This window comes from Gopherus evgoodei, chromosome 1 (assembly GCF_007399415.2).
Source record: "Gopherus evgoodei ecotype Sinaloan lineage chromosome 1, rGopEvg1_v1.p, whole genome shotgun sequence".
Lineage (NCBI taxonomy): Eukaryota > Metazoa > Chordata > Testudines > Testudinidae > Gopherus > Gopherus evgoodei.
In genome coordinates, this window is record NC_044322.1 from 210723547 (window position 1) to 210745614 (window position 22068).

The 22068-nt window shown below is 43.4% G+C and overlaps 1 protein-coding gene across 6 annotated transcripts in view; it reads right to left on the bottom strand.

Moving 5' to 3' along the window:
* The window catches only part of GSK3B (glycogen synthase kinase 3 beta), a 254631-nt gene that overhangs the window by 70891 nt on the left and 161672 nt on the right, over positions 1-22068 (bottom strand). For all 6 annotated transcript variants that reach the window (XM_030534161.1, XM_030534143.1, XM_030534132.1 and 3 more), the window contains one exon: positions 1464-1561. In XM_030534161.1, the coding sequence (XP_030390021.1) occupies positions 1464-1561 (98 nt within the window). The remainder of the gene's footprint in view (positions 1-1463; positions 1562-22068) is intronic.

Sequence of the window (22068 nt, forward strand, 5' to 3'; positions counted from 1 at the left end):
ACCACCATATTTATGAAACTACAGGGGGAAAACTTAGGGACCTAGCCAAACAGAGATTCCAGAGCAAATACACCTCTACCTCGATATAACATTTTCCTTGGGAGCCAAAAAATCTTACTGCGTTATAGGCGAAACCATGTTATATTGAACTTGCTTTGATCCACTGGAGTGCGCACCCCCAGAGCACTGCTTTACTGCGTTATATCCAAATTCGTGTTATATTGGGTGGCGTCGTATCGAGGCAGCGGTGTACCACAACTTTTTGTAAGCAATGCTTTGTACCTTTAATGACCACAAATGTTTGCAACTGTAGATTTTACATCTCATACAAAAGAATGGCACTGTGAGAAGCACCACACCACACTAGGACACTGTTTCAGTACAACTTAAAAGGAACCTACCACTTAAGGAATAAGCAACACTACTTCTTAGAGCCTCCCAAGTTATCCTTTGAGGTTTCTCTGCAAGTACGGACCCAACTTAAACCTGTTTAACTTGTGAGTTATGACATGTTCACAGGCTAAGGTGCTACAGGGCAGCAGGCAAATCTGTTCCTATCTAGATTTTTACTTTTTTCTAATTGTGTTATATGCTCGCCTTTTAGCATCTCCTATTAAACTTGCTCAACGCTTCCCACCAAAGATCCTGTTTTAAGTTGCTTATAATGTGACAAAACTAATGGCCTGGGCTGAAATTTTCCATGCCAGGGGTCAGCTGTAGGCCAATCTTTTTTGGAAAATTTCAGCCAAAATGCTTCAACAATTTCCAAGAATGAGGCTAGGGAAAAATAGGTTGTGCTCATGATAAAAAATACACATTATTTTCCTTGAAACCCCCTAAACCCCCCATGTTTTGAAATATTTTTTTTGTCACCATAAAAATCCACCTACACCTCACCAACTTACAAGCCACTGAAAAATTGCAGTTTGCACATGCTCAGAACAGACTTTGATTTTAGCAGCTAAAATCTGTGAAGACTGAATTCTCTGAGCACACTAGACCCCCTCACAGCTTGAAGTGCTGACTAAATAAACTGCCAGTGCACCACCTCTGCAGGCTGAATGACCATGCTCCATCACTTACCAGCTCCCACCTATGGCCAGACTGTGCAACTGACATCCCGACAAGAGTGACTGAGCATGCTCCAGTGCAGGGCTAATTGGAAGTGGGGGACAGAAGCACTTCCTCTGTAATTGCTGCTCCCAGCTGCTCTGGGCTGGGCCAGGCAGAATGAACAGACTGGGATAAGGAGCCAGGGATGACGTAAGAGGGGAGAGAGATTGAATGAGGAGCCTGGAAGCCAGTGGAGGAGAGAGATCACATGAGGAACCAGAACCTTAATTCTAACTTTCAAGTGATTTACTTTGCAATCTTAATAACATTCTTTTAACCTAGTTTTTGTGTGCAATACAGCTATGTTCAAGGAGCAAGGTGACAACCCAAGAGTAACTTGAATTCCATACCTTGATTATTTCCACCAACTGATCCACACCACTGTCGCCTGGAAAGATTGGTTGTCCAAGTAACAGTTCAGCCAATACACAGCCTGCTGACCACACATCTGAAGAGAAAAGGGGGAAAAAGTGTTTCAGTGAAAGATATTATCTATATATATATCTCATTATATATCACATCAAATTTAACCCATTTAATACATTACTCTGTGTTTGGTTCTGTACAAGGTACAATTAACGAAGAGCATTCAGCCTTTATATCTAAAAGACAAACAATGAAAACATGGAGATTCTCTAGTAGAATCAGAGATATAAGATGTTTAAAAAAAGTCCATCAATCAGTACATATTAACACCCACCCACACACAGACACAATATATTAACTGAAAGATTAGTGATTACTCATATCACATCTTTAGTCATGTTATACATACCGAGTGTGTAAAGACATTTTCTATCAAAGGACAGGTGTTTTTTTTTAATCTTAGGAGTATAGACTCACTGTTGTGTCAGTTTATATCTATAATTTACATATACGAAAAGATGAATCAGAGCTGCGAATACTGCTAGCATTAACTCAAAAAGAATGTGGGTTGTGCAAGGACAGCAGACTCAGACAGACAGCAGACATTGGCACAAAATGTAAGCTCCAAATTTCACTCACTTTGACATGGTCACATTGGAATTATGAAACTTATGAGAACTTTCAAACTTCAGAGAAATTTATAAACATTATCTGAAGAATTCTGTTGGGGAATTTAAATTCTAAAAATCCCCTCTTAAAATATCCACCTTTCCGTCTAAAGTAGTGAATGTAATCATAACTGTGAGACAGCAAGACGATACACTTTCTGCTTGCGCCCCCTCTCGAGCTGGAATTCAGTTTCAAACCCAGTTTCCAAAACTGTATTGACATTGAAGCTCTTGCACAAAGAACATATACAAAAAGCCACAGCCATTTTAAGTTCAAGTAGAAAAACAGTAGGGAAAATAATGGAAAAAACAGAGGAAGAGAACATACTCAAGAAAAGATCTATAAGGGAAGAAATTCTATTTTAAGCTTTTAAGATAGTATGTGCAATGGAGATTGAACACAAAGCGTAAAGCTTAAAAATATATTTGGCATCCCAATATCTTACACTGCTTTTTATCCCACAAGAAATATTTTCAAAAGTGCCTAAGTGACAGGCTCTTTTGTAAATTTTACCTATACTGCATAGGTATGACACACTCACGCCAGAAATGCAGTTTCCTCTGAGGTAGAAGGTGACAACAGTTTAGAAGCACACAGCAATGTCTCACAACAGTCTCAGTCAAAGTGAGTAAAAATTTCACATGCAGCATTTGGGGGACATAGGTAGATGTAATGAAGTTAGAGATGGAACACAGTCATAACATCAGGATTAACCTCTCAACCTTTGTGAAAAAAATGCCATGTGGGCTTCAATGGCCAATGACAAGTGATCAGGAACATCTTACAGCTCAGCTGAAAGACAGCTGTGCTATATACATTTACAGTTTCTTCTCTCTTCCTAATCCCAACTCCCAAGCAGTGGGACCAGAAAAAGAGGCACTCAAGTTTTGACCCCTCCACAAACTACAGAGTGGAGCCCTGCAAACTGGTTAGCTGGACTGTGGAACTATGGGGTATGTGGTAGAAGATGGCTTAATGAATTCAACATCAACTGTCAATGACTACTCAACAATTTATATTCAGTCATATACCACGTGCTGCAACTAGACCTTAGCTACATTCTAGATATACAGAATTATGGTAACTTGTAGCAGATGTTTTCCTTTGGGCTAAACATCACTGTACCTAATTTTTATTTACTTACAAATAACCTTAGGGGTGCTGCAGTCAATATGTGCCCATGCACTCTTGCTTGGAGATTTTTGTCAGAAGTGTGGGTCTGCACTTGTGTCCTACACACCCTCGTGCTCTGGTACAAGGTATATAGGGCAGGCTTGCTGCTGTTTCTCCAGTTCCTTCTCAACCACAATGTCCAGAGAGTATGACTCTGAAGCTGAAGGGAAGAAGGGCCTAGAGGGGAATGGAGAACTCATAGGAACAAAACATCTAGAACTCCAATTACTTTGCAAGGTAATTGCTGTGCAAGGTAACCTCTCCTTCTCCCTATGAGTGCCCAACATCAGAAGATTCACAAGCAGTACCCCAATTATGGAGGAGGGTGCTGAGGAGGTAGAACAGCATCACTGAAGGCCATGTCAACTCAAGAAGCACGCACAACAGTAAAATGCTGGGGAAAATGCCCTTACAAATGTCTGAGATGGATATGTACTTCAGTAAGACCACAGAGATATACCAAACCTTAGAGGAATGGACAATCGCCCTTGGTGAAAAAGGCACCTCCAAGGCTTCAAAACAGGTCAAGATGTCACCAATTTCATTAGAATAGAATATCAAGGTTGGAAGGGACCTCAGGAGGTCATCTAGTCCAACCCCCTGCTCAAAGCAAGACCAATCCCCAGACAGATTTTTGCCCCAGATCCCTAAGTGGCCACCTCAAAGATTGAACTTACAACCCTTGGTTTGGCAGGCCAATGCTCAAACCACTGAGCTATCCCTCCCCCTTTCAACAATCTGTGGGTGGATACTGAGTACCCTTTCATTCTTTCTGTGAAGGAAACAGACTGTGAGAAGCCCTGAAGGACTTAGTCATATTGAGGTAAAAGATGAGATTGCTTCTTACACCCTGTGTGTGTGGAGATTCTCAAGTAACAGAGCATGGAGTAAGACATCATTAGATCAGTGTCCTGATTAATGTGAAATTCTGATGAACCTTTAGGTAGAAAGCAAGGGTGAGGATGCAATATCACTGTTTTGTGATAGAACACTATGTTCAGTGGATCAGCCATAAAAGAGATTCTAGTTCTCCTATCCTTCTGTATGAGGTACAAAGTCTTAAAGGACAAATGAATCCCATAGGTTCAAATGGGACTTTTCTCAGGGCATTGAGAGCTAAGTTAAGGTCCCATGGTAAAGTAGGTTCTTTAATAGGAGGTAAAAGATCAAACAGATCCTTAATCTTGCAATGCTCAGATAAGCAAAGATTAAAACCCCTGAACCGAGGGGTGAAAGGTTGTAATGGAAGCAAAGATGAACCTTGACTGAGCTAAGTGATAAACCTGTAGTTTGTAGCAGGTAATCGAGAATGTGTGTGAGGAGAGATTCGAGAGGAGATATAGATTGTTGTGTATGCCAGGCTTACAAATGTTTCCACTTTTGCAGGTTAGTTTTCCTTGTGGCAGGTTTTCTACTCTTGAGCAGTACGGTTTGGGTCTCTGGAGGACAGTCTTGTTCTACATCAGGAAGCAATCTAGGGGCCAGGCCTTGATGTGGAACGAAGAGAGGTGGGGGTTGGTCATGGTGCCCAATTCCTGGGTGAGGCAGTTCGCAGTCAGATGAAGGCGAAGGGGTGATTGCAGGGAACTCTCTGTCTTGGCCACGATGGTGCTATGAAGATGGCTACCAATCTCTCATTTCAAGTATTCAAGACCTTAAGGAACAACAGCTTTGGGGGACGAGCGAAGAGCAAGACCAAGAACAGAGGCCAAGGGTAAGGATGGCATCTCCCAACAAGCTGAGACTATGCCCTCCCAAGCAGAAGCATCTGCATCGGACAATGTCAGAAAAAGATCGACACCCAGGGAACCTCAAATGAGAGAAATAACCTCTGAGATATTGATACCCACTAGGATAGTTTGTACTTGTTGAGGGATGTAGACAAACCAGAGCCAAGCTAGAATATATCAGGAGTGTAGTCTTGCCAGGGATGTTATACATTTACTGGCTACCACATGGCTCAAGAGTTGAACAGAACTCTTTGCTGTGGTTTGTAGCTCTGTTGTAGCACGGTACTAAGGCTGGACATCATAGCAAACCTATTCGTGGGCAGGTATGGTTTGATTATAATAGAGTCTAAAGTGACTCTGATGAAGTCTATTTGTTGCACAGCTCTAAATGTAGACTACTCCAAGTAGAGGTGGAAGCTGGAGAAGTGGAAGAGGGATAGGACCTTTTGGTTGCTGATGGCACCCTGAGAAAGGAGCAACCCTTGAGAAGTTAATCATCCAGGCAGGGAAAGACTATTATTCCCATCTAATGAAGATGGGCTGGCGATACCTGAGAGGACCTTTGTAAAGATCCTTTGCACAGTTAAAAGTCAAAGGACAGGATCCACTACTGGCAGTGGTCCTTGCCCATGACAAATCGTGTGAAATATTTGTGGGAAGAGTGTATAGCTATATGGACATGTGTGTCCCGGAGATCAAGGAAGACAAACCAATTTCCCAGCTCCAAAGAGGAAATCACCATGGGTACCACCGTGAGTGGATGAAGTCAGGAGGTCCAGATTTGGTTGTCTTCTTCCTCTTTTCTTGGGAACCAGGAAACACCTCAAGAAGAACGTTTTCTCAAGACTTTCTCCAGGAAGTCCAGTGGAATGGGTTAGATCGCCCCTAGGAATAGGAGAGATTGCACCTCCTGTCTTAAAAGACCCTCATGAGAAGGATCCCTAGGACAGGGATGGATGGAGCTGAACTGGATGGAATAGCATGCTGAAACCATCTCCAGGATCCACCCGTCCAAGGTGATCAACTCTCAGGCAGACAGGAAATGGGAGAGATGATCCCCATCAGGCTGGTGACAGGCTTGGTGTAGAGTATGATGTGAGGATTGCTTGTGACCCTTGAACAGTGGATCACAAAAGCTGTTCAGAAGAAGTTGCTAATTCTGATGGCATTAGAGAAGACAGCGCTTCCTTAGAAAAACTAGGTTTCTTTCTGGGTGGTTCAGCTGATCTTGTTATTTTAAAGTAAATTGGGCAAGACCACTGTCTGTGATATGCTGTATTTTTTTTTAAAAATTTTATTTTTTGGTCATATGTGTGTACATACTGATTACAAGGTCACCCTGGCATTCTATACCATGGCCTGAGGATGATGGTACAGAGGATGATGACTTTGGGACTGTGGTCTTGGAGGAGTCCTTATGTTTAGAAAGCTCTGATTCTGGCACTGACACTGGTGATGCTCGAGATTGCTTGCTGGGAAGCGTCTCAGTACAGTCTGCTGGAGTTTGGTTTTCTTTTTTTTTTTCCCTTTCTTTTTTTTTTTTTTTTTTTTTAAGGTGACTGGGACCTCTATAGAGGGGAAGAAAAAGCCTCAGTAGTACCCCTACCAAGATGTGAGGTCTCCTTATTCTCAGAGCAAGAGGGTGACTTTATCCTTTTCAGAGTCTCTCTTTCTGGAGAGTGGGGTCTCTTCATTTTAGATAATCTTGATCACTCTAAAGGGCTGCAGGGTTTTGGTTACCAGAGCCAGGGTTGATGTACTCACTAGAGTTGAGCAGTTGAGGCTGGTGTGTGTGTGCGCGTGTGTGTGTGCGCGCGCGCGGAGGGACTTGGATCTTGCGGCTCTCACAGAGTGGTCCATAAGCAGCAGTTTCAATCTGTCCTCCCTCTGCTTTCTGAATCTACTTTTGCATCTGAAGCAAACCTTGCCCTTGGAGGGAATTGAGCTCTCCAAGGCAGCTGGAATTCCCATTGCTGAGAGTAAAGGACCCATGGTAGGCATGGCAGGGTTTGTAGACTGGGGTCTTGGGCATAACCCAGTAAGAAAGGACAGGCAGATGTAGAGGGCCAAGAGGAACACAGGCTCTGACTGGGTGAAAGGATGGGGCAGGGGGATGGGGACACCCCCAATAGCATACAATAGTGTCAAATTAAAAAGTAAAAATGATAAAAATGAAATAATTGCATTAAAGAAATAGAAATAAAGTCAAAGAAAAGTCAGCAGGCCGCATAGCTAGCATGGGGACACTGCGACACGCAGTCTCATGCTACAGTTTGTTGAGAAAGAACTGGAGCAGCAGAGAGTCTTCTCGTCCCTATATACTCTCACACCATAACACAAGGGTGCGTTAGGCATAGACACTGCTTACAAAAATCTCCAGTGTATGGGTACAAGCACATCCTGATGGGAAATACCTGTCGAAATAACTTGAAGAATCTTGGTACATGCTGTAGTGCTTTATTGTTCTATAAAACAGTCTGTTCTCAAACAAATTTAATCCAAAACAGAAACCATACAAAATAGCATGTGGTAACTTTTACACAACTGAAGCCTCTGCAAGGGAACTTATGATGTAACGCCTCATCAAATACTGAAATACTGTTAAAGTTTTGCAGCCACTTGTAAAGACAGATGCTCTCTTGGAAATCAATTATTTATTCAATGCAAATCTGCCTTGCTACACTAAAAGTCACTCATAATCAACCAATGCTAATAGGAGACTCAGAAAGGCTACAGTTGTGTTAATGGCAAGGAAAAAAAAAAAAAAAAAAAGAGATTCTCTTCAGACTTCTGCCTGGCTTGAAAACAACAAGGGAACTAATATTCCATATCTCTCTTGTGTGTTTAAATGAGATCACTGGGAAACAATGTTCACACTATATTTAGTTGTTTTAAATGCTCTTGTAAGGAAGTGCCTCTTATCTGATAATTCTCTGGTCAATTTATTACCATTCCTGATTGCTGCAATCACTGAAGACTGATACAGGGATATGAGAAACTTTAAAGAATTCAGCTTCTGTTATCCCTATAATACCTGGTTTTACTCCCTACACCAACAATTCTCATTCCTCCATTTTGTTACCCAGGCTCCTTGCATTGCTGTACAGACATCTTAGTTTCTTCTGCTTGGCTTCGCCCAGATTCCTTGCCTGTTTAGGTGCAGTCATTCTACTGTCAGTATTGCCTACCTGACTGTTAGTGCCATTGGTATTGACACTATCTTTCGTCTTGATGTCCAATCTCCTACCCTCTGTTCTACCTTTCTCCATTGCTGTATCCTGTCTTATTTTCCTGGGGCTTAATATCAGAATCAGGCATGGAGATTACATGAGTAGGGCCCAACCCAATACATGGCCATGAAAAATGTGTCACGGACCATGAAATCTGGTCTGATGCATGCTTTTACCCTTTATTTCATGGGGAAGACCAATGTTTCTCAAATTAGGGTCTTGACCCAAAAGAGAGTTCCAGGGGGAGGGGGATGAGAGTGTCACAAGGTTATTTTAGGGAGTTGCAGTATTGCTACCCATACTGCTGCGCTGATTTCAGAGCCGGATGGCCAGAGAGCAGTGTCTACAGGCCGGGATCCCAGCTCTGAAGGCAGAAGGATGGCATAGTAAGGTATTGCTACCCTTACTTTTGCACTGCTGCCTTCAGAGATGGGCAGCCAGACAGTGGTGGCTGCTGACTGAGGGCCCAGCTCTGTGGGCAGCAGCTCTGCATCCAGAGCTGGATTCATGGTCTGCAGCTGTTGCTCTCCAGCTGCCCATCTCTGAAGGCAGTGCTGCTGCCAGCAGCGGTGCAGAAGTAAGGGTAGGAGTACCGCAACCCCCCTACAATAACCTTGTGACCTCCCCCAACTCCTTTTTGGGTCAGGACACCTAAAATTACAACACCGTGCCATTTCAAATTTAAATAGCTGAAATCATGAAATTTATTATTTTAAAAATTCTATGACCATGAAACTGACCAAAACAGACCATGAATTTGGTAGGGCCCTATACATGAGCATCTCCAGACTGCCCCTGAATTCCTAGTTTAAAAGCTCTTTAAAGCCAACCTCCAACCCAGAAGTCTGTTTCCATCCCTATTCAGGTGGAGTCCATTCCATGCAAACACACCTCTCTTCACGACAGTCTCCCAGTGGTCAAACATCCCAAAATCTTCCTTACAGCATCAGTGCCTCAGCCATGTGCTGATCATCACAATCTTGTCTTGTCTTCACTCTCTAGGGACAGGTAGAATCCCACTGAAGATTATTTGAGCCTCCATTTCTTTAAGGTTCTTCCCATCCTGGCATAGTTTCCCTTAATACATTCCAGTGAGAGTCTAGTAGTATCATTTGTTCCCATGTGAAGGACAATCAGTGGATTCTTTCCTATTCCCATTAGGAGCCTCTTCATCCTCAGGTCCACATCTCATATCATAGCTTCTGATAGACTGCACGCTCTTCTGTTCTCTGGATCGGCTCTAGTGACAGGCCTGTCCATTCTTGTTAGGGAGTCCCCCATCGTGTAGACCTGCCTCTTCCTGGTGTTGGTGCAATTCTCCAGCCTTTCCCCTTCTACTCCTTCTGACTACAAGTCCTCTTGTCTTTTGTTCTCACTTGTGATCCTCTATGAGTCATCCTCTATCACTCGGGGGGCTGAACTTGGCCTCTCTCCATTGACTCTTTCCCTCTTCTTGTTGGGCTAGCCAGTTTTCTCCTCCTTCCTTGCCATCCCACCTTCTGTTACTGCTCGCTGCACCTCTTCATTTTCCAACTCAGCAAACTTGTTTCTCAGCTGTATTTCTTCTTCACTAGCCTCAGCTTTCACTTCTTCACTTTCCTCTGCCTTGTTCACGTAGTCACATGCTTCCACTGGCCACTTTCCTCATCCAGTACTCCACCCTCACAGTTCTCCAGTCCAGCTTGCATCTACAAGTCTTGAGTTTTCCCTTCAGTCTCCTCTTTCTTTCTTACATCATCTGTTCAAAATTCAAACAGTTTCAATCTGCATCTCCAAACCTTGGATCTTCTCTTCCATCCGATCTATCTGGCAGCACTTGATACAAATGAAGCATCTTTCAGGCACATACTCCAGGATAAAATATATCTTGCAGCTTCCACATCAAATCATCATCTTCATTCTCTTCCATTCATTGAGTGACTACCACTGCTGCCTCTGTACCTGTCAAACTTCCCTCTCAAGCTTCTGTCAAGAAAAACAAACACCACCACAACCCCACACATTCTCGCTCCCAAACTCTCCTTACAAAACTCCCTTGTTTTCAGCTTTGTTTGCTGGCTCCTGTACTGCTCACTGGCCAGCCCCTTGGCTGCCTTTACTGGCCTCCTAATCAGGCCTCAGCCGTGTCTCTCTAAATTAGTTAATAGGAGTGCTCTGTGCACTACTCTCTGGACCTTCTATTTATATTTAACTAGGACCATTTAATAACTACAAAATTATACTCCAATAGTTGTTCCCAATTGATTTACCACTTTATCTATCCAACAGCTAACCCTCTCCCCTTCTACATCCTTATATTTCTAGAAGAGAGAGTTTTTCTATCATAGTGGAACCCCTATTTTAGTAATTAGTTGGAGATTTAAGAGTTCAGAAAAAAAGTTTATAAAACATCTCAGAATTACAGTAGGTACAGTGTATAATTTACTAATCATTCAATAACAGTATGTATAACAAACGCATACAGTGTGCCTGGTTTTACTTTGTTTGAGAGAACTGCATCTCCTCCTTGCCACCAGATCTGTCTTTTCAAACATGCACACCTGATTGAATGTTGGCTGGAGGACTGAAGTCACATGCAGTGGCAGAAAACTTGTTCATATACTCCGTCATTCATAAGATACATGTTCATAAAAATCAAGGTTCTACAGCACTATATATTTTGTTTACTGTTTGCAATAGTAAATAGAATTAACCGTGGCCAAAAGTGGATGTCAAACTGCTGAAATTGGTTAACCAATAAAGTAAAATATGCCTTTGAGAAAGAATAGAAAAAACAAGTTAGCAATCTTAGTCACATATAAGGAACAACAGTTGGTACTAACAGGATCCTAAGGAGAAAACATAACATCAGGTATTTTTTTCTATAGATAAGAATATCAAAAGGTATTTTCTATAGGCCCTCTTAATGACTACATAGCCCATAGACCAGTGGCTCTCAAACTTTCTTACAGTTGACTCCTTTCACACAGCAAGTCTCTGAGTGCGACCCCTTTTATAAATTAAAAACATTTTTTAATATATTTAATATCATTATAAATGCTGGAGGCAAAGCGGGAGTTGGGCTGGAGGTTGACAGCTCGTGGCACCCTGAGGGGTCCCAACGCCCAGCTTGAGAATCCCTGCCATAGACCAGTGCTTCTCAACCTATTCATCATTGTAGGCCACAATGTGTTATCTGGGACGCAGGTTGAGAACCATAGCGCCCCCCTCCAACCACCCCACAGACCTGTATGCCCAGAGACTCCTCCACAGAGTGGGGACAGGAGCGGAGTCCCAGGCACAGGGCCTGCTGGCAGGGCAGCCCCGATTCTGGACCTCACTGAGCTGGGCTGCAAGGCAGCTGGGACCCTGGACACCAGTGGGCCGGACCAAGTGGCTGGGACCCCAGACTCCGCCATGCTGGGAAGCTGCCTTTAGTATACAGCTGTGGCCCAGCTGTGTGCTAATTGGGCTACATGCAGCTCACAGGTTGAGAACCACTGCTGTAGCCTGTACAGAAAGCATAGACCCCTATTAGTCTAAACCATCAAAAACTAGGCTATCATAGAAATATTACAGTAAATGTAACTTATTAAATGACTATCATTGTAGCTAACCAAATATGTTATAACTAATGAGAAAAGTTAATTTTTTTTTTTTTGACAAACAGTATTACCCACATGCACAGTTTAACCCACAAAGAGTTTCTGTAATCTATTTTTAAGACTGTTAAGATTTTCTATTCTTGAGTCTTTACAAATTTCAGGGCTTCATTTTTTATTACATTTTTTTAAGATAAAGGTTTTTGTTCCTTTAAATGTTCTTCATGGTTGCTGGATATACAGTAACTTCTCTAATACCTTGATCTGAGTAATTTTCTTGCCTTTGAAGGTAGTTCTGTCGTAAATATGTGGAGAAAAAAAAAAAAACTTTTCCCCATTTGAGTAAGAAAGATCTTTTTCATGACAGACTTTAAAATAAAGACTGCCTATCTTCAAAATTAAGTAGGTGGCTAATTAGAGGTTGGGATGAAGGTTGTCTTTTGCCACCGTATTTGGCACCCAATGGATTCTATCTATTCACTAGATCCTTTATAACATTAGCTCTAGCAGACAGATTCATTTTTAAAAAATAGCTAATTGGATCAGGATTCCCACTTCTTCAGGTATCAGAGGGGTAGCCGTGTTTGCTGCTTTTACAGATCCAGACTAAGAGTCCTGTGGCATCTTATAGACTAACAGCGTATTGGAGCATGAGCTTTTGTGGGTGAATACCCATTTCGTCGGACGCATGCATCCGACAAAGTAGGTATTCACCCATGGAAGCTCATGCTCCAATACGTCTGTTAGTCTATAAGGTGCCACAGGACTCTTTGTCACTTCTTCAGGGAGACTGAGAAATTATATACTGAGTTCTATTTTCAATATCTTCAGCTTTATTCTTTAAGTAGATAACTGAGCTGTGGACACTAGCTAAATCACAGGGTTTTGCTGATTGCATAGTTCTACCATCTTGTCTGTCTTAGAATCATAGAATACCAGGGTTGGAAGGGACCTCAGGGTGACATCTAGTCCAACCCACTGCTCAAAGCAGGACCAATCCCCAGACAATTTTTTGCCCCAGATCCCTAAATGGTCCCCTCAAGGACAGAACTCAGAACCCTGGGTTTAGCAGGCCAATGCTCAAACCACTGAGCTATCTCTCCCCCCTTCTTGATACGCTCCATTCTTTTAGACCTTTGAGTTTTGATTTCAAATGCAGAAGAAATTGTCTTAGTGCCCAACAAATTCCATGGAGGCTCAGACAGCTATTTGTGTGTTTTACTCAGGTGAGGAAACAAAAATTAGCACATGATTGTTGATCTTAAAGGGATTCAGCCAGGAGCTCACAGAAAGACTGCTTAATTGCTCAATTCCTACTTTTGGATAATTGCTACCAACTGAATAAATTTTCTAATTTCTGGCTGCAGCTGATTATGTGCATGCTCTTTGGAATTTTGGTTCTTGTTTAACTATAAATATCTTGTCATGGCAACAAAAATTATAATTTTCAGGCTCTTAAAAAGTGTGCTCTCCTACCAGATTAAAAAACTATTTACACCCTTAATTTCCTGCCTCGTATATAACATTACAGCAATTGTAATATTTTCTCACAATTCTGCAACCCTGCTATAATATAGCAGACACATCATGATGGGAAACCCTCTAAAAAGGTTCAGTGCTCAGATCCCAAAATTTGGATGATTATCAGAACCTAAAGAGGCTTCGGCCAGGCCCTATAACTGTACAGACAAGAACAAACATTTGCAGGCCCTGATTCCCCCCACCTATAATGATGCTACAAGCCTACTCATTTTTATCTAGTGCTATTTGGGATAACGAATAGAAGTGCTTCCTTCTCTGACATCTTCATGGGCTATAATAACCTTACCCCTCTTTCCCTTCACCCAATAATTTCCTCCATCCACTATGTATTTTCCCCTTTCCTCATACTAATAGGGTCGCCACCCACCCACTCCCTTTCCTCTGTCATCTAGTGCTCTCTCTCTCCCTCATTCTCTTCAGAGGCCTGAACTAGCATGCAGTGTTTTGTGAACACGGGAACGGAACTCCAGGTAGCTGCTCCATATATATTCAGTATCTTCTCTTCCTGCAGGATGCCGCAGAGACAGCTTGTGCTCTCATGGAGAATGTCTTTACCTCATCAGGCACAGAGATATGCGCTAATTAGCAGCACACAATGAAGCACCCAGAAATCCACTTAGGATATGTCTAAACAGCAATAATACATCCACATCAGGCCAGCATCAGCTGACTCTGGCTGGCAGGTCTACAAAATTACATTGTAGACCATCGGACTCAGACTGGAGCCCCGGTTCTGGGACTGTGTGAGGGGAGAGGTCCCAGACTCTGGTCTCCAGCTTGAGCCTGAAAGTCTATACAACAATTTTACAGCCCCACAATCTGAGTCAGAGTCAGCGGACGCAAGACAGTCATGGGTGTTTTATTGCAGCGTAGACATACCCTTGTCTTCATGACCTTTCTCCTGTGGCAAGAAATAGCTGTGGTGATTTTTGATAGGTTTGGTCCTTCGCACGTAGAACACAGAGGCACCACTGCCATCAAGGGAATGAAGTCTCCCTCCTCTCTTCAGCAGAGGTGTGGATTTTGGGAAGAAAACAGGTAAGTGGACAGTTTGATATGGAATTTCAGAAATAACCTTGGGGAGGATTTTTAGGATAAGGCAAAGGGAGACCTTTTCTTGTGAAAAACATTTATATAGTGGGTATGTCATGAGGGCTTTCATCTCGCTCACCCTTCTGGCTGAGGTAATAAGAACTAAAAATGCAACTTCCATAGACAGGTGGGATATGGAGCATATTGCCAAGTGTTCAGATGGTTGTCTGGTGAGTGTTGAAAGCACAGGATTGAGGTCCCATTGAGATGTAACTTTGACCACTGGTGGAAAGTCCTGACTAAACCTGGCATGAATCTTACTGTTGTTGGGTGAGTGAAAATGGAACATCCATCTAGTAGAGGAAGGAAAGCACTGATCACTCTGAACTAATGGAAAGACTTGAGTTTTTGTTCTTTTAAATCAGGAGATAATCTAAAATGACTGGGATATTTGAAGAGCTTGGAAAAGGCTGATTATGCCAAGCAAAGTAGAGAAACATCTCTACTTAGCTAGTTAGCAGGTCCTAGTTGAACCTTTCCTACTTTGAGTAAGAATAGTTTGGATAGGTGCTGAGCAAGAATGTTCTAGTTCTGAAGCCCATCCAAATATCAGGTAGTGAGGTGGAGTGGGTCTGGACTGGGGAGTCTGATTCTTTCCCCTTCCTGGCAAGGGGCAGATCCTGAAAAGAGGACAGACTGACATTTTCAGAAGCTCCAGGAACCAAAATGTTTTGGGCTAGTTGGGTGCTAAGAAAATGCTTGTGACCCTGTCGTGATGGATCTCTCTCAATACTTGTGGTAGCAGAGGAACAGGAGGAAACGCATATCTGAGTTCATCAGTCCATGCCAACAGGAGAGCATTGTCCTGGGAGCCATGACCCATAGCTCCTCTGGGACAATACAGGGGAAGTTTCCTGTTCATTTGGAATGCTAAGAGATCCCATTGAGGCATGCCCTACTGAGTATCTCGCTCAGGACAGAGCTGTGCATCTCTCACTTGCGATCACCAGAGAAATGTCTGCTCAGGTTATTTGCTAAAGAGTTTTGAGCACCTGGAAGGTATGTGGTTTGGATGGTGATGTGGTTTCTGAAGTACCTGTTCCAAAGCCTGACCACTTCTAGGCAGAAGGGAAGAGGTATTACTCCAGCCTATTTATGTAAAAGACTGTGGTGATGTTGTCTGACATTATTTGGATATGGAGTGAACGCATAAGGGGGAGAAAAGCCCTCCATGCCAGGTGGATTTTCCTTTGTCCCAGCAGACTGATGTGCAGTCTGGCCTTCTGTGGGGCAGAGGTACCTTGTACCACATGGGTGTTCAGGTGAGCACCTCACCCCAGAAAGAATGTATCTGTTATGATGGTGGCACTAGGGGCAGGAGTGTTGAAGGGGAAGCCTACTCTCACTCGTTCTGGATTCAACCACCAGGTATGAGAGTTGATGACCCTAGGGGGAAATCAGTCACTCTGGTGCTAAGGTGATCCTTGCCCGGTGAGTAGACCAACCAAAGCCAGACCTGTAGACATTGTAGATGAAGTCTGGTGAACAGTGTCATAAGGCCATGAGGTACGCTCTGACTGTAATCCTTGGTTGGCAAGTAATCTGTGTTATCAGATTGCTCATTAATTGAAATATTTCCATGGAGTGGAAAGCTCTTGCAAAATGGAGTCCAGTGTCACTGGATAAATTTAATGTCCGTGTAGGGGTTAAAATAGACTTTTCTTTCTTCACGCAAGTGCCCAGTGCTGCTAGAAGATGGAGCAGGAACAAAGTCATCAACCTAACCTACCTAGGAGCCAATCGTCAAGACCTGGGAAAACTGTGCAACCCTGATGTCTCATTTGGGCTTCCACCGCAGAGAAGACCTTTGTGAATACTCTGGATGCTACTGCTAGTCCAAAGGGAAGGGTAGTGTGCTGTAAATATTCCTGATCCACTAGAAACCAAAGGAACTCTCTGTAGGACAAATGAATATCTACATACCCTTCATTGAAAGCTGTGAACTACGAACTTCAACTTTTGAATAAAGCTGGTTGGGTTGCAGAAGGCTTAGACTGAGTCTCCACCCTCTGACTTTTGTGGGGACTCAGAAATAAAGGGAATAAACCCTCTCCCTCAAGACTGAGGTGACACTTGCTCTTTTGCCCCTCATTGGAAGAGGGAGTCTGCTTCTAGTTAAGAATCACCTCATGAGAATGGTCCTTGAAGGGGGGCTGGGAAGGGAGTTTGCAAGAAGGGAGGGAAAGAAACTCTATGGCGTATCCTTGATGGTTGTGATTAACCATACTGAGGCCGGCACGCTACACATTGAAGTGCCCGGTCTGACTCCACCTGGGGGCAAAAGGCTGACTCCATTAGAAGGAGTGTCAGCTGAAAGTCCCGCTCCTTTTTTGTTCTGGGCTTAAAGCCCCTGCAAATGTTACACCTGTTGGACTGGTGGCCTTCTCCAAGGCACTTGAGACAGAAGTCATGTGGGTCTTCCTTGGGCATGGGCTTGAGGCAGGACCCACAGAACTTGAAGCCCTGAGACCGAGGCATGCTCTGGTCCCAGGGATGGGATGGGATTTGGGGCAGGGGGGAAAGGGAACTGCCAACATAAACTTAACTGTACTAACTAACTAACTACCTACAACTATACAAACTATTTACAGATAGATAGAGAAGAAAAGAGTCCACTAGGGAATCACCTGCAAACGCAAGAGAGGAGCTGCTCCAATGACTGTCACTGGCATTAAGAAGGAGCTGAAGAGGCAGCGGGTCGGCAGGGAAATATATACACGGCCGTGAAGGCACCACTCTAGGGGGCTCCACAGCCAACCCCACGGGTAGCGCTAGGGAAAAACCGTCTGAGGATTGTGCACGCAACGCACACACCCCTACTTGGAATGGACATGAGCAATCACCAGAAGAACACCACAAAGAATTATTACGCACATGTGGGCCAATGGACACTGTTTCCAGACAGGCACATGGCACACATGCCCATTCACGTGTGGAATACACACAAAGACCAGCACTTGAAGAAGAATCTGAAGAGTCTGAGAAGTCATCAGAACCACAACAGCTGTTTATACTCAATCACAGTTTCCCTGTCCTTTTCAATTAACAAATAGATTAATCTAATATTACGAGTCATTTCAATTTTAACAGGTTAGCACATACTTATTTTCAGCACTGAAAATTATTGCTTGATGAGGTGCAGAAGGAAACCACATCTCATTAGTGTGGCAGCTGGGGTTCACTGCTTTACCTTGAAAGTGACTGCTCACAAAAGTCTCATTGCCAGCTGTCAGGTCTAGCACACCCATAGGAAATATTCTTCAGAGTCTTTCTTTAAAAGATGAATCTATCATTCTCCCTCACAACTTCAGTCTTTTTCCTAGAGAGTACTAAACTACTCTGTGACCCCTTGGTTTTGGATAGCCACAACAGAAGTCTGTGATATGACCACACAGATCAATCTTCCCCTGCCAGTGGCCGTAAATGTTCACTCTGGAATGCTCCCAATCCCCTGCTAGCACAGTGAGTGAGGAACTGCATTAGAGACTCAAAGGTTCTGGCTACACTACACGTACAACTGTGTTTTTGTAACCAGTACATGACAAATTCATCTGACCTGGCTACAATACACAAAGTTGTGCCCACGCAGCAGCTTTTTTCACAACAACAATCATATGTTTGTACATTCACCCCACCACACTTCCTGACCGTATCAGAATGTTCTTGGAAAATCTGGGCAGCTCTCCCATAGTACCTCTGCAAGGGTCAGAGTACTCGGAGGACAAGCACACAGAACACAACTACGATCATGGGATGCAATATACTCTGGGTGCCCTCTGACACAGAGAGCTGTAAGGAAGGTGCAGCCACTAAACCACATACACAGTTAAGGGATTGAGGCTACACTGCAAAGGGGAACGGGGGGGAGGAAGAGAATCTCTTGCAAAATGGTTACAAGATGACAACTATCTGCCAGCTAAACTACTCGTCAGGGCAAAATCTTGCTAGTTACCACAGTTATTAAGTACTGGCCATGTCCACAGCTGACTCAGCTGCTATACCGTTAAAAATTCTGTTAAAAGTCTTAGTGCAGGAACACTTATTCACATACACACGGCTTCATTACTAACCTGTTTCTTATGTACCTTTATCCATGTTCGCAACAAATTATTTTAAAGACTAGAAAAAGTAATTGTCTAATTCTTTATTTAAATAATATAATCAGGGCTGTTGGATGATCTACTGAGGCATCTAACTGTAATAAGAATCAGCACCAAAACAGTAATTATTTATACATAAGGCTATGTTTTAATCATGGGTATTTTCAGTAAAAGTCATGTATAGGTCACAGGCAGTAAACAAAAATTCATGGCCTGTGACCTGTCCATGACTTGTACTATATACCCTTAACTAAAACTTGGACCAGGGGTGCTCTGGAGGGACAGCCTGGGGTGTGTCACAGGTGCTGGGGGGCGGGGCGTCCCAGGACTCCCACTGATGCTGGGGGGGGGGGGACATGGGAGGCAGGGCTGGCATCTCCTAGGGCAAGGACCAGAAGCTCCTAGGTCAGGGGTTCTCAAACTGGGGGCAGGGACCCCTCAGGGGGTCGCAAGGTTATTACATGGGGGGTCATGAGCTGTCAGCCTCCACCCCAAACCTTGCTTGTTTCCAGCATTTATAATGGTGTTAAATATATAAAAAAGTGTTTAATTTATTGGGGGGTTGCACTCAAGAGGCTTGCTGTGTAAAAGGGGTCGCCAGTATAAAAAAAAAAAGTTTGAGACCCACTGTCTGGGGGAGGGAAGGCCAAGGGGGCTCCATGTGCTGCCCCTACCATGAGCACTGGCTCTGCAGCTCTCATTGGCTGGGAACCCCAGCCAATGGGAGCTGCGAGGGGCGGTGCCTGCAGGCAGGGCTGTCACACAGAGGTCAATGGCGTCCCTACCTAGGTGCTCCAGTGACATGCTGGCTGCTTCAGGGGAGCGCCCCTGAGGTAAGTGCTGCCACGTATCCCAACCCCAAGCCCCTCCCCCACCCAAACTACTGCTGCTTGAGAGGAGGGTGTGGTGGCCAGAGACTGCTCAGCCACACCGGCCACTGCAGAAGTCACAGAAAGTCACGAAATCCATGACCCCCATGAAAGACATGTAACCTTATTTATACAGTATCATAAATTTGCACGATGCTTTACAAAACTTAAACGGAGTGTCAGTGCAAAGAAACTTACAACATAAGATAAGGACAAGAGGTGACAAACAGAGGTTGAGGGATAAGGTGATGAAGAAAGTGATGACAATGTAATCATGTGGTCATTTACAGGATTCATGCATCCGTACAGCTTTTTTAAAAACATGTTATTTTTACACTGTATTCCATCAACTTCCTTGATGTCATGCACTTTGAAGAAATTATTTGTTTTTTTAAGAGATTGTTTATATTTCTATTCCTGATCACTACAGTCAGAAAAGACCTGTCTTGTACCCAAACTTAGATTCTCATATGTTCAGGTCAGTCATGATGACACTAAATAGCTAACAGGCAGGGCCAGTGCAACCATTAAAGCAAACTACACGGTTGCCTACGGCGCCAAGATTTGGGGGCGCCAGAAAGTGGTGCCCCCAATTTTTTTTATTTTTATTTTTATTTTTTTTTACACAGCAGTTCCTCCCCGAGCGAGCGGTCTCTGCTCCACTTCTCTCACCTCCCAGGCTTGTCAATCAGTTGTTTGGCACTGCAAGCCTGAGAGGGGAGGAGAATTAGAGCGGGGGCAGCGTGCTCAGGAAGGACACGGAGCAGAGGTGAGATGGGGTGGGGAGGTGCTGCATGGCTCCCTGGGGGGGGGGAATGAAGCTGCCATGAGGGGGGAGCGCCTCAGGGCAGGCGGAGGAGCTGCCGCGGGGTGGGGGGGAGCTGCCGCAGGGCTCAAGGTGGGGGAGGGCGCAAGGTGGAAGTTTCGTGCCCTAGGCGAAACTTGCACCAGCCCTGCTAACAAGTAGACTACAACCTAGATACCGAAAATAGGCAGACTAGAACATGTTAGTTACAATGCAGAATATCATAACCAACCACTGACGTGGGTGTGATGCACTGAGACTGGACTGTTGCTCTTGTGCCACCATTGTCTCACTGTACGTTTGTGTCTGCTCTTTATGCACACATTCACATGCAGAGCTACAGAATGGGTTTGAGAAGCACATCTGGAACAGGAGCAGTTCCAATGGTTGCTGCATTATATCGTGTTATTAAAGCTGCACTAAGGAGTACCAACCACTATCATTCAAGAGTAGCTGATGCCTCGTGGAAAACTTTGAAGAAAACATTCTACTCCTGAAACATACTTCTGGTTATATATTATTAAAAGCAATAAAACAGGTTAACATAACATTAAGCAGGAACAATTAAAAGTCAGAAAGTGCAAAAATTAAGATTCTGATGGCAGTATTTACTTGGTTTTGTTGCCCAGTTCGTATGCTTACAGGATCCAGTCTATCCTAGCAAGAAAACAGGGTTATGCTACACATTCAGTTAGAAAAACAGGAAAAGAAAACATATATATATGTATAATGTGGCCAAGTTAATGCTGTTTTTGGAAGTACTAGAGCATTTCCTGACTTTTCTGTTACTTAAAGTATGCAATATTAATGACTTTTTTGAAAGATATGATTTAATTTTTTCCCTCTTCCTTTTAACAAAAACGATCTGTGCTTTTATGTTGGTATGTAAACAGTTGCACTTTGGCTTTGAAGTTCACTCCTCACTGAAGCCAATGAAGGAGGGGAGGGCGAGTTCCCGTTCCCACTTTTGCTGTTGCTGTTTTGCCTTTCAAGAGTTTTTGAGCTTGGCAGCTGTGTATCTGTTTACTTCGTGAAGACTCTTAGCACAGGGTTTAAAAAAAAAAGGCAAGCCCCAAATGTGTAGTATTTTGCAAAATGCAGCCAAACTGGAGAAACTAAATTTTCAGGATATGCCTGTAATTTTAAACCTTTTCCTCTCCATGAAGGTAAGGTTCTTTTTTATTTATTATTTCTGGTGGGTAGGGGTGTTGAGGTAGAGGGAAGCAAGGATTTGCTGTCTATTATGTTTCAAGTTAAATGCTAACAGTCAATTTCATGCAGATTGTTTTCATATTTATCAACCTCTACAACAGCACTTACAAACGAATATTTTTTTTTACAGTGTTTAACCTGCCCAGAACTCCAAAAATTTTGCATCGATTTGGTTCAAACTTGCAAACAAAAATTCATCTCCAAAGAAAAATCAAGCATGGAAAACATTACCAAGCAAGGACTTCAGAAAAGGTGAGAGTTCTGAAAAGCCCTATCATGTAGAAAGACAATGTTGAAAAACACTTATTTAAACTGTAACAGTCTCTCTTAGTGGCGCATACAATATTTGTTTTATTACAGCAGAATATTTGCCTGAAAACAGAATATTAGTTTCCCCAGAGCGCGTCTGCACCTAATGCTTGTTCATGAATCCCCTGTGATCTCATGTGCGGTTATGTCACATACAGCAGGATCACTTCATTTGGGAGAAAAGTAGTGATGGTATGTGCAGTCTTTAGAAACTAAGTGCTTGTATTTCTACTGCATACATCACAGGTCTAAGCAAAAGCTGGGGGTACTGCCTGTG